General features: G+C 39.5%; 1 protein-coding gene across 2 annotated transcripts in view; it reads right to left on the reverse strand.

Moving 5' to 3' along the window:
* Positions 1–57: 57 nt before the first annotated feature.
* Positions 58–12,784, reverse strand: part of ucn3l (urocortin 3, like) — a 37,627-nt gene continuing 24,900 nt past the window's right edge. For both annotated transcript variants that reach the window (XM_043714029.1, XM_043714030.1), the window contains exon 2: positions 58–3,470. In XM_043714029.1, coding sequence (XP_043569964.1) covers positions 3,018–3,464 — 447 coding nt within the window. In that variant the 5' untranslated portion in view covers positions 3,465–3,470 and the 3' untranslated portion in view covers positions 58–3,017. The remainder of the gene's footprint in view (positions 3,471–12,784) is intronic.

The following is a 12,784-nucleotide window of genomic DNA, read 5'->3' on the forward strand; positions in this document are numbered from 1 at the left end:
CCAAAATCTCTTAACGACTCTTTGGTTAATATCTTACTGATAGCAGCCTCTTTTTCCCCCACTGCCATTATAAATGAATTCACATCCACAACCATCACCATGATCTGCAATCTGTCATATGGTCCAACTATCTGTCCCAATCCCAAACTGCAGCCAATCTACAATCCAATTCTCCACAGCTAAGCATTGATCTGCAGTTTATTTCATGGTCATAAATTCTGGAGCATGGTCTCTGGGAATTTCTGGTTTCCTGTCACTGGTTTTTCTGAAGCAAGAGGCCTTATTGACAGAAAACAGTAAAAATACAAAAATTCAGCATGATTTTATCATTCCCCAGCTTTGTCAGTTTTTTCCCAAACCGTCACCATGTAATTGGGGCCAAAGAGTTCAAATCATGCCACAATAAATTATTGAATTGCATTTGGCATAAATATTTTAACCAGTGTTGGCCACATAATGAGACCAAGTTATGTAAGCAAAATAGTGACATAACTATGAACTGATTAAACTCATATGAACAAAAGGACATTGTATGGCAGGAGCATACTGAGGCTGTAAATATGAGCACCTAAGTAAGCCCAGTTTTATTTCTATAAACACAATCAAAGGATTGGACAATTTAATAGTTAATTGTAAGTAAAAGCTTTAAATTCTCTTAAGTAATGAGATTGTGCTTAGTGGATAAACTCAGTGGAAAATGGCTACTTGTACAAACAGAAATGGAAACAAGAAAATCTACTCTTTCAGCTTTTATCGTAAGAGCTCTTTTCAGCAATTGATGAAGTAGAACAAAACAACCTTGGTTATCTGAACATCGATTATCTGAATTTCGGATTATCTGAACAAGATCTCAAGGTTCTGGTGCTTGAGTAACTGTGTTATCTGAACATTCATTATCTGAACAAAATACTCCCCGCCTGTGTCGTTCAGATAATCGAGGTTGCCCTGTATTTGGAAGAGGCCTTAAAGCAGTTAACTGAATAGTCTGTTAGCCTGAGAAGTGGTTCTCTTACTGGGGTTTATGGACGTCTCGAGTTCAGATACTTTTCAGTAAGTCGAGAAAATAATTTGGACAGTGAGATTTGGAGACTGAAGAGAATCTGATTGCTCCAGAGTTTTACTATTTTGTGTTGAACATATACAGAATTCACTGAATTGACTTAAAGTGTCAATTGTCAACATGTAGCTAGGTTATTAAATTTGACAGTTTGTGTATCTGAATTTACCTTGTATTTCACTGATATCTGTAAATAAAAATCTATTTGCTTAACAAGCATTAAATACTTTCCACTGTCAAGACTTTGAATATATGAATAATTTTGATGGGGATTCTGAGATTACTAATCTACTTACAATGGATTCTTCAACTGGGAGGGACAGGTTGGAGAGAGCAAAAATTATTAAAGATATACGTAGGTTATATACTTAAGTGCTGGAGCAAGAGGAGCAGCCCACATCCTTCTACCTCCTAACTAAGTGAGGTATCAATTGGATGATAGCTAACATTGGAGGGAGAGGAAATCTAAACATTAGATAAGATCTGATCCAACTCAAAAATAACATTTAAATGTGTGCTTTCTTGCTGACTTTAGATAGAGGCACAACTGAACCAAATTCCTTGTCACTGGCAGCTCAGAGCATGGATGCATTTAAGAGGATAAATTAGGAAAAGGAGTAGAAAGTTCTGCTGACAGGATGATATGAAGAAGGGTGAGAGAAGGCTTATGTAGGATATAGCATGGACATATGCAATTTGGACATAATGGCCTATTCCTGTGCTGCATATTCTATGTAATGGTACACTCATTAATATGCTAACATATCAGTAGAAACATAAGAATGCAATATAGTGCTGCTGAATCCCTGAGCTGTCAGTAAAACAACATTTTGTCCATCATGCCCCGGCTAGGAATTGCATTGGCCTTACCACTGATAAATATTACAAGGTGTTGCTAAAAGATCTATTTGCGGCCATAGAAATGCTGGGCGCAGGATTTGATAGGCATGCAAATTATTTTAATAAGTATGCAAAGTCCAGTACTGCAAAGCTGTACACGGCAGGAAATATGCCAAAGGATGTATTTCTCTAATTTGCATCATCTCTTGAAATGCATGTCTATTTCTAAGAAAATGTTCTGAAAGCTTCTGGACACAGGCAGCTGAAAATGGGGTAAGTGAGTAAACAAAGACAAACAATTTTCTTCCCTACCTGTCCTGATCAGCAAGAAGTGAATAGGAAAGCCTAGTCTGTGGTTGTTAGATCCACCCCTTCGGCAGAACAACTCATAATCTGCATTACCTTTCTCCAGGTTACTGACACAATATATAAGGTTAGAAAATCTAATAAAACAATTACATGTGATTAAGCTTAACATACTTGGTTCTAAGATTTTCATTTTTGTCCCATGTTTCCCAATGTCTCTATCAGTGGAGTTTTATTTGTCATTGATGTATCTGTGGTAGAATAATTAATAGAGCTTGATTGCTGCAAGTAGTCAAAAATTATATTTGCATTAACTCCCAGGATGTTAATTCCGAACTAGGTGGATATTGGTCATTTTCATCTATCATTTCAAATAGCCTTACAAAATTGCAGTCTAAGTGAAAACTGAATTAATGGAATTCTAAATGAAGGGAAGAAATGCGAAGTGGCTTCCTGTCATCAGGGTTCATTGTGCCTAACTTATTAAGTCATTCACTAAAAGGGCCTAACATTACTGTATAATTAATGTATTTTCATATATAAGTTTGACTGATTTCATAAAATCAAACTTTTCAGAAAAGCTCCCGATTTCCTGTATCAAAGGGTCAGTTTTATGGTGAAAGTTTATGATATTTATCAAACCATTTCCAGCTACTGTGTAAATTCTCATTTTCTGTTGATTCATAAAGTGGTCCTAACATTTCATGTTACCTGCCAAATGGATTTATTTAGTGATAACAAATTCTGGCCATAAGCATATAGCTGCAGTTTCATGCTGACATGGAAATATCTTAAAATTTAAATATCTACAAATCTACTTTCTTCGACCAATTTGTGCCATCAGACGAGCATTTGCTGCTGCCTTTGCTCTCAGGCTTTTAGCTTTTGCAATGTTTAAAAGAATATTAAGAATGTTCGTGGGCACATCTAGGGACAGAGTAAACTTGGTTCGACGATTGTTCCTTGCATTATTCTGGTACATTTTTCTTTTCAATTGTGTTCGGTTGAGATACTTATATCGAGCAAATGGCAATGTCCTTTTCTCTTTTTCTTCAGCAAATGCAGATGCATCAGTTGGTAGGTAGTCAAAACGTCTGTCCTTCAGTGAGGAGTTTTCTGGAGGTTCATCCTTCATCGCTTCGGAAAGCAGCTCGTCGTTGCAAGAATAGTTTTTGTTTATTTTGTATAGTCTGTAGCCAAAGTTGCTTCTTGCAGTGCAACATACAGTTAACAGCAAAACAAGCTTCGTGAAAGACATCATTCTATCCTATTTCAAAACACAAAGGAAGTAATTCAGATCAGTAGCAACTCTGGAACAACAGCTATTTCTCTATGGTAATCTGAAAAATAAACAATTCAGCAGATCTGGTATCATTACATAGTTCCAAAGAAGAATCATATTGGACTTGAAATGTCTGCTGTGTTTCTCTCACTATGAATGCTGCCAGTTTTGCTGGGTTTCTCCAAAACTTTGTTTTTAGTTCACATGTCCAGCATCTGCAGTATTTTGTTTTTGTAAAATATATGAAATATTATATAAATAGATGAATGGCAGCAATTAAACTTTACAAACAATTTATTAGTAGGTTTGGAAACTCCACTTACATGACTGTGAACATTTATGGAACAAATTACTACTTGTTATTGGTGTGTGTATCTAATTTAAAAAACTGTTATCAAAAGAAAGCATTTCATCCTCAGAGGCTCTTCAAAGAGTGGAAGAGCTAAATTGAAAATACAGCAGGAATCTAATCAGGGATGCCAATATTATAGTGCCATCCAGACAAGAGAAAACTACTTTATAGCTACTAAGTTATATAATTACATTTTTGTAGCAGTGTCCAGTGAGATTGCTCCCAGTTGATATTAAGTAACGAAACAAATCTGGCATTAAAAGAGTCTAACAATAACTATGAAACCATTGATTGTTGGAAAATCCCAACTGGTTTACAAGAATAATACCTGGATTTCAGGGGTTATAATGAGAAATTAAATAAAGTAGGTTTGTTTTCTCTTGAATTTAGAAAATCAAGGAGTGATCTGATTAAAATCTTCAAGATACTAACAGGAAAAGACAGGGCAAATAAACTATTTTCATTGGTTGGGGAATCTAGAACAAGAGGGCATGGTCTAAAAATTACAACCAGACCATTTAAGAAAGATTTTAAAAAGCACTTCGACACCCAAAAGGTGATAGAGGCTTGGAACTTTCTTCCACAAGTGGCAGGTGATGCTAGACCAGTTGTTAATTTTAAATCTGAGATAGATAAACTTTTGTTAAGCAAAGGTTTTAAGAGATATGGGCCAAAGGCAAATATGTGGAGTTGGGCCACAGATCAGCCATGGTCTCATTGAATGTTGAAAAGTTTCAAAGGGCTGTATGGGCTTCTCCTGTTCGTGTGGTTAAAGGAAGGGAAGGAAATTGATGTCCTTACCTGATCTGATCTACATGTAACTGCATGGCCACAGCAATGTGGTTGACCTTCAACTACCATCCAGGAGACAGTGAGGACTGCAGATGCTGGAGATCAGACCATTCCTGATGAAGGGTTTTTGCCCAAAATGTCAATTCTCCTGCTCCTTGGATGCTGCCTGAACTGCTGTGCTTTTCCAGCACCACACTATCGACACTGTTAACTACCATCTGGCAATTTAAGGATAGGCAATAAATGCAGGTCTAGCCAGCTATGCCCATCTCCTGTAAAAAATGTTTTTAAAAAGGATATTCTAGTCCAGCACTACTTCCTAGATCAGCTGTACTGAGAGAGAGAGAGAGAAAGAGATTAAAAAACTCCACATGATCAAAATCTGTGAGAATAGGACTAGCAGGACATTTGCATGGGGTGTGAACACTTACCTAGGTACAAGGTTTGTACAAATGCATGTAGCAAAGGATAAAAAGTCAATTCAAAGCACAAATTCAAATTAAAAAGATCTGATGCCATGGCTATATTAAGATTTTTCTATATTCAGAGCATGACTGGAAGCTGAATTTCCTGACTATAGACCTTTTTAAGAATGAATGGGAAAACTAGATAAGAAGTTGTAGCAATATGATAAAAGACACAATTACACAGTAGAAAGATGGATCAACAGTCAAGTTGGTCAGGCAGTGGAAACATATTATATAATGTAGTAATGGAGATGCATAATTATGAAGAACAGAGAAAGATAAATTAAATCAACGAAGTTATAACTGAAGATTTTAAATTTCACACAAACTGTTGTGCTTCTCTCAGGCCAAGTGGCAAAGACAATAAACTACTAGAATTATTCAGAACATGGTTAATGGTTCAGAGGGCTAAACAGCAGATGTTTTCCAAAGTAGATAATAAAATTTAACCCAGAGAAAGATGTAGAAAAAGTAATGAGAAACCTTATACTGAATGCTAAAAGTTTAAAGGTAGTAAAAGTGCCAAAGAGACAAAAGCTTCAAACAGGTAAGTTTAAAGGTGGAGAGGCAAGTGGACTTTGTTGGTGGAACAAGTGTATAGGCCTAAATAAAAACTGAAATTGCTGGGAAAACTCAGCAGGTCTGGCAGCATCTGTGGAGAGAAAACAGAGCCCCAAACAAGTTGAATTTGGAAGAAGGTCACTGGATCCAAAATGTTAACTCTGCTTTCTCTCCACAGACTTAATATTTTGGATCCAGTGACCCTTCCTCCAAACTCAACTTGTTTTGAGTTCTGCTTTCTCTCTACAGTTGCTACCAGACCTGGTGAGCTTTTCCAGTAATTTCTTTTTGTTTCTGATTTCCAGCATTCACTGTTCACTGTCATTTTTGGATAGGATCCCAAGTGTGATCAATCAGGATACAGAGCAACAAAAACAGATAAATAATGATAGGTCTGTATAAATTATTGTTGAGGCCAGAGTCAGAATATCATATTCAGAGTTGGCTCTTTTGATTGAACAAATATATTAAGGCTATGGAGAGGTTGTACTGTTAATGTTACTGTTAAAATATTATGGGGAGATTATTTATATAAATCATTTATATAAATGACTTGGAGTGAACATAGGAGGTATAATTAGTAAAAGTTTGCAGATGACACCAAAATTGAAGGTGTAGTGGACAGTGAAGAAGATTACTTCAGAGTACAGCGTGATCTTGATCAAATGGGCCAATGGTCTGAGAAATGGCAGGTGGAGTTTAATTTAGCTAAATGTGAGGTGCTGCATTTTGGAAAGGCAAATCAGGGCAGGACTTATTCACTTAATGGTAAAGTCTTGGGGAGTGTTGCTGAACAAAGAGACATTGGAATGCAGATTCGTAGTTTCTTGAAAGTGGAGTCTCAGGTAGAAAGGATAGTGAAGAAGGTGTTTAGTATGCTTTCCTTTATTGGTCAGAGCATTGAGTATAGGAGTTGAGATGTCATGTTGGAGCTGTATAGGACATTGGTTAGGCCACGTTTGGAATAGTGTGTGTAATTCTGGTCTCCCTCCTATAGGAAGGATGTTGTGAAACTTGAAAGAGTTCAGAAAAGATTTACAAGAATGTTGTCAGGGTTGGAGGGTTTCAGCTTTAGGGAGAGGCTGAATAGGCTGAGGCTGTTTTCCCTGGAGGGTCGGAGACTGAGGGGTGACCTTATAGAAGCTTATAAAATCATGAGGGGCATGGATAGTGTAAATAGATGAAGTCTTTTCCTTGGGGTGGGGGAGTCTGAAACTAGAGGGCATAAATTTAGAGTGAGAGGGGAAAGATTTAAAAGAGACCTAAGAGGCAACTATTTCACGCAGAGGGTGGTGCATGTATGGAATGAGCTGCCAGAGGAAGTGATGGAAGCTGGTACATTGCAACATTTAAAAGGATCTATCCCCCCATCTTAAACCTATGCTATCTACCTTTGGACTCCCCTACCTTGATAAAACACCTTGAGTATTCATCTTATTCATGCCCGTCATGATTTTATAAACCTCTGTAAGGTCACCCCTCAGCCTTTGACACTCAGGGAAAATAGCCCCACCCTATTCAGCCTCTCCCTGTTGGTCAAACCCTCCAACCCTGGCAATAGCCTTGTAAATCTTTGCTTTTCTATAGCAGGGAGACCAGAATTGAATGCTGTATTCGAAAAGTTGCCTAACCAATGTCCTGTACAGCCACTGCATGACTTTTTAACTTCTTTATTCAATGCTCTGATCAATAAAGACAAGCATACCAAATGACTTCTTCACTACCCTGTCTACCTGCAACTTCACCTTCAAGGAACTATGAACCTGCATCCCAATGTCTCTTTGTTTGCCAACACTCCCATGGATACTACCATCAAACGTATAAGGCCTTGCCCTGATTTGCATTACCAAAATGCAACATCTCATATTTATCTAAATTAAATCCATCTGCTACTCCTTGGCTCATCGGCCCATCTGATCAAGTTTCTGGTGTATTTTGAGATAACCTTCTTCATTCTCCACTGCGAGCTAGAATACTTGAGAAACTGACAATATAAAGGGATTATTGTTTCGGGTATCGCATTGTGCGTACTCATGATAAACCAAAACAGCACTTTCCATCTATTGATAGGTATTCTCCAATTAAGTCAGAACAAAGACACAGTACTCCAGCGGCTGAATCTTACATTTACTTTTGCTAAGTCTGAGTTGTATCAAGTTTAATGAGGGGATGTCTGCTCAAGGCCAAGTGAGTATTCTCGCTGTATCTTCCCCAACTCACCTTATTAACTATATACCCCATCCCTATGACATATGTCACATCCAATTCCTGCTCTATAATACTGCGGGCCATTCCTGGAACAATTTGCCACTCACCAAATATCCAGGAATTCACCGCCCTCCCTTGCACCCATTTTTAAAAGCCTGTTGTGAACAAGACATTTACTCTCAGTCTGGAGCTACCTTGCACGGTTCCTAACACTTGCACTGGTCATGGCAGACAAGGAAAATTTGGTGCACTGCTTTTCAGGCAGGGTCCTGGAGGTCCTGCTGGATGGGGGTTTGGACAGATGCAAGACTTGCTTTTTTCCCAGCAATGGAGGCCACAACACCAAACCATTCCATCCTATTCTGATGTTTACACCTAAGTTAACATAGTTTCATTCATTTTGGGGAATGTCCAGCACTGTAGGAAGAAAGTAAATGATCTTCTCCATTCTGGTAACATAAGTGGCACCATCTTCTTTCTGATACTTCACCTCTGCTGATATAGCACCATCTGCTCTCAAGCTCATGCTCTACCACTCTCATTGTTGCCTGTAATATCTTCACACCCTTGCTACGACCTATCCTAACTACCTACACCAGTAACATTGAATGACTTTGGCACTGCCTAATTGTTCACTCGAAACATCTTTGCCATTTGTACCAAAAGTAACAGCTGTGCCATCTACTTTCATTTCCTTTCACACCTGCCTCTCTCTCATTCCTACAGAAATACAATCCATGGTAAGGCAGAAAGACCGAAGGTAGTTGGTGGATATCCTGACATTCAGTTCCTCACCACTTATATGGAGAACATCCTGACACAGATGACCAAAATGGTTGCTTAAACATGTCCAACCATCTGGATTGGTACTGGAGGCTGCCCTAGATCTACTACACTGGCTACTCCCTTGACTTGATTGAGGCTTGCTAACATCCATGTCAAGCTTCCTGCCTTTGTGTCTACTCTAAACAGCAAGATAAAGCAGAAGTAATATGCGTACTTAATGGGTGTATAAACACATTGGATGTAAGCAACCTGACCTGCTGTGCTTTTCCAGCACCACACTCTCGACTCTAATTTCTAGCATCTGCCGTCCTCACTTTCGCCTAATAAAATTGAATATCTCCCTCTAGCTGCAGCTGTTGTTGACCGTACCATATGAATCTAGCTGTGGCCAAGCTGACTTTTTAAGCTCTCCAGTCCAGAACTTTAATGTGCTTTCTCTAATGCAAACTTAACATCAGGAAAAATATTGAGTAAACTGGCAAAGTGAAATTCACAGCTTACTGCAGTGAAACAATAATTATTATATTTCCTGGCTGTAATGTTAAAAGAATCACATTATGTAATTATTCATTTTGATCAGTGTGTTATGACAGTAAGGGGTGACAATAAAATTAAATTCTAGTATAATGTGTCCAGTGATGAAATAACTTGCTAGTAATCACAGCATGGACATAAACAAAGAATGGAACTTGGCAAAGTATTGAGTTGCTGTCAGTTCCAGTGAAAACATTTCCACAGCATGAATGACCGGTCTCAGGAGGAAACAGGGTAAATACAAGGAAAATGTAGAATAATAAATGGCCATTTAATCTGTTAAGTTGCTGTGTGGGGTGAATGATGAAGTTATAACTCTATTTAAAATACATGCACATCATCATGATTTGTTTATACATTTTTTACAAACAACACAGTAAGCAGGGAGCTGTAAGCCAGTTAGCCTAACATTTGTCATCAGGAAAATGAGTCCATTATTAAGGGAGAAAGAGCAGGACATTTAGAAAAGCTTAACACAATCAAACAGAATCATTAGGCTTTCATGAAAGGGAACTCATATTTGACAAACTTGCTGGAGTTCTATAAAGATATAAGAAACATAGTTGATAAAGGAAACCCAATAGATATACTGTATTTGGATTTCCAAAAGGCATCCACTTAAGTGTCACATTAAAGATTATTGCACGAGATGGGAGCTCACAGTTTTGGAGATAATATAGGGGTAATGTATTAGCACAGCTTGAGGATTGGTTAACATGCAGAAGACAGAGAATTAGGATTAATTAATTTTTTTCAGATTGCAAGTACCTTGTGGAGTGGAGTGCCACAAGGATAGGTTTGATGAGTGGTCAAGCACTTGGCAGATGAAGTTTAATATAGGAAAGTGTGAGGTCATCCACTGTGGTAGGAAGAATCAAAAGGTTGATTATTGTTTAAATGGAAACAGACTCCTAAAGAGTGCAGCACAGATGGATCGGCGTGTTCTTATGCAAAAGGTAAGCATACAGTGCAGCAAGTAATTGAGAAAGCAAATGGAATTTTGGCCTTTATTGCTTGGAGGCAGGAGTTTAAAAATAGGCAAGTCTTGTTACAACTATTCAAGGTGTTGTTGAGGCCTGACCTGGAGTACCTGTACAGTATTTGTCCCATTCTTTAAGAAAGGATATACTGGCATTGGATGCTGTTCAGAAGATTTCTAGTTGGCTGATTTCTGGGATGAAGAGGTTGACTTATCAAAAACAGTTAAACAAGTCAGGCATGTATTGATTAGAGTTTGGAAGAATGAGGGGTGATCTGATTCAAACAAACCCAATTCTGAGGGGCTTAACAGGGTAAATATTGAAGAAATGTTTCCACTAATGGAGGTATCTTGAACTGGGGGATGTAATTACAGAATACGGGGACATTCACTTAAAACCAAATTGTAAAGGCATTTCTTCTCTCAAGAGGTACAAAATGTCTAAAATTCTCAACTGCAGAGAGTTGTGCAAAGTATTTAAAGTTAAAAATCACACAACACCAGGTTATAGTCCAACAGGTTTATTTGGAAGCACTAGCTTTCAGAGCGCCGCTCCTTCATAAGGTGGTTGTGGAGGTTAAGATCATGCTCACAGAATTTATAGCCAGAGGACTACGAGGAGCTGGCATGACAGAGGAGTTGAGAACTGCGACAGATCCAGCATGATTTTAAGGGAATGGCAAAACGGGCTTGACAGATTGAATGCCCTCCTCTTATCTCTTATGTTCTTATGATGAGCTAAAGTGCTGAACATCCATAGTGCTCATCTTCTTTGGCATGTCTCCATCAGATGAGACAAAGGCAATCGCATTATACTCTATGCAGGGGTATGGGTCAGAACATTGAGTCTTAATGCACTTCTTCCATTTGGGCCAATGAGGGCCATATTTCCTCAATATGTAGCTCCATGCTTGTTCGGGTCTGGGAGCTTTATTGCATTACAGTGGACACTTCATCCTTGATGCTTTGCTCCAGAAAACTGGAGGTTGCAACAAGGGTATGTGATGGATGATGAGGTAGGGAGAATCTCAGGGAGAATGAGGACATTCATTAGAAAGGATATTATCAATTAGAGGAGGTGACGGCGTCGTGATATTATTGGTGTACTATAAAGCCAAAGATCAAATAATAATCAGGGGACCTTGGGTTCAAATCCTGGCAGATGGTGGAATTTAACTTAATAAAAATCTGGAATTAAGAGTCTAATGATGACCATGAATCCATTTTTGATTGTCAGAAAATCCCATCTACCTCACTAATTCCCTTTAGGGAAGGAAACTGCCCATCCTTATCTGGTCTGGCCTATATGTAACTCCAAACCTATAGCAATGTGGTTAACTTTTAACTGCCCTCCGGGCAATTACACATGAGTAATAAATGCTGGCCTAGCAGGCGGTGCCCTCATCCTGCAAATAAATAAAAACAAAAATCACAATGGTCTGCTGCAACAAATCATGCAGGGATTGTATGCCAACCGCTTTTAATGGAATGGAGTTGCATGAAGTAATGTTTCACTGACATAATGTTACGATGTTGCAGAAGCCAACACTACCTGTTTAATCCCAAATCCATTCAGCAAAACATGAGCTCTTTCTCTCCACACATGTTGCCAGACCTGCTGAGCAATGTTTGTTTTTGTTTCAGCCTTTCAGCATCTGCAATTCTTTGTTTTAAATAAATCCATCATACTATTTTGTTGTATCTTCATTTTTCCAATTGTTTAATAAAAGGTAAAGTTACAAACAGATCAAATCCTTTCCAAAAACTGATGCTCCTTCATTCAGCCATGGTGAGTTTAATGCTGGTCTGGCTGCCTTGAAATCAAAGCTATCCCCCAGACTAGTTTAAAATATTCTGGCTTAGTGGTGCTAGAAGAGCACAGCAGTTCAGGCAGCATCCAAGGAACTTCGAAATCGACGTTTCTGGCAAAAGCCCTTCATCAGGAATAAAGGCAGTGAGCCTGAAGCGTGGAGAGAGGTGAGCACCCAGCCCTGCCGGGTTTTCACCATCCCCCCAGACCTCCCCCTCACTGAGGATGAACGATCAGTCCTCAGCAAAGGACTCACCTTCATCCCCCTCCGTCCATGCATCAATGAATTTAATACACGCCGTGACGTCGAACAATTCTTCCGTCGCCTCCGCCTCCGAGCTTACTTTCACAATCAGGACTCCCGCCCACCTTCCGAGGACCCCTTCGCCCACCTCCAACACACTGCATCCACCTGGACACCCCGCGCTGGCCTATTACCTGCCCTCGACCTCTTCATTCACAACTGCCGCCGGGACATTAACCGCCTCAACCTGTCGACCCCCCTCCCCCACTCCAACCTCTCACCCTCACAACGCGCAGCCCTCCAATCCCCCTGCTCCAATCCTGACCTCACCATCAAGCCAGCAGACAAAGGGGGCGCAGTGGTAGTCTGGCACACTGACCTCTACATCGCTGAAGCCAAACACCAACTCGAGGACACCTCTTCCTACCGCCCCCTTGACCATGACCCCACCCCCCATCACCAAACCATCATCTCCCAGACCATACACAACCTCATCACCTCAGGAGATCTCCCACCCACAGCTTCCAACCTCATAGTCCAGGAACCCCGCACTGCCGGTTCTACCT

This window comes from Chiloscyllium plagiosum, chromosome 23 (assembly GCF_004010195.1).
Source record: "Chiloscyllium plagiosum isolate BGI_BamShark_2017 chromosome 23, ASM401019v2, whole genome shotgun sequence".
NCBI lineage: Eukaryota > Metazoa > Chordata > Chondrichthyes > Orectolobiformes > Hemiscylliidae > Chiloscyllium > Chiloscyllium plagiosum.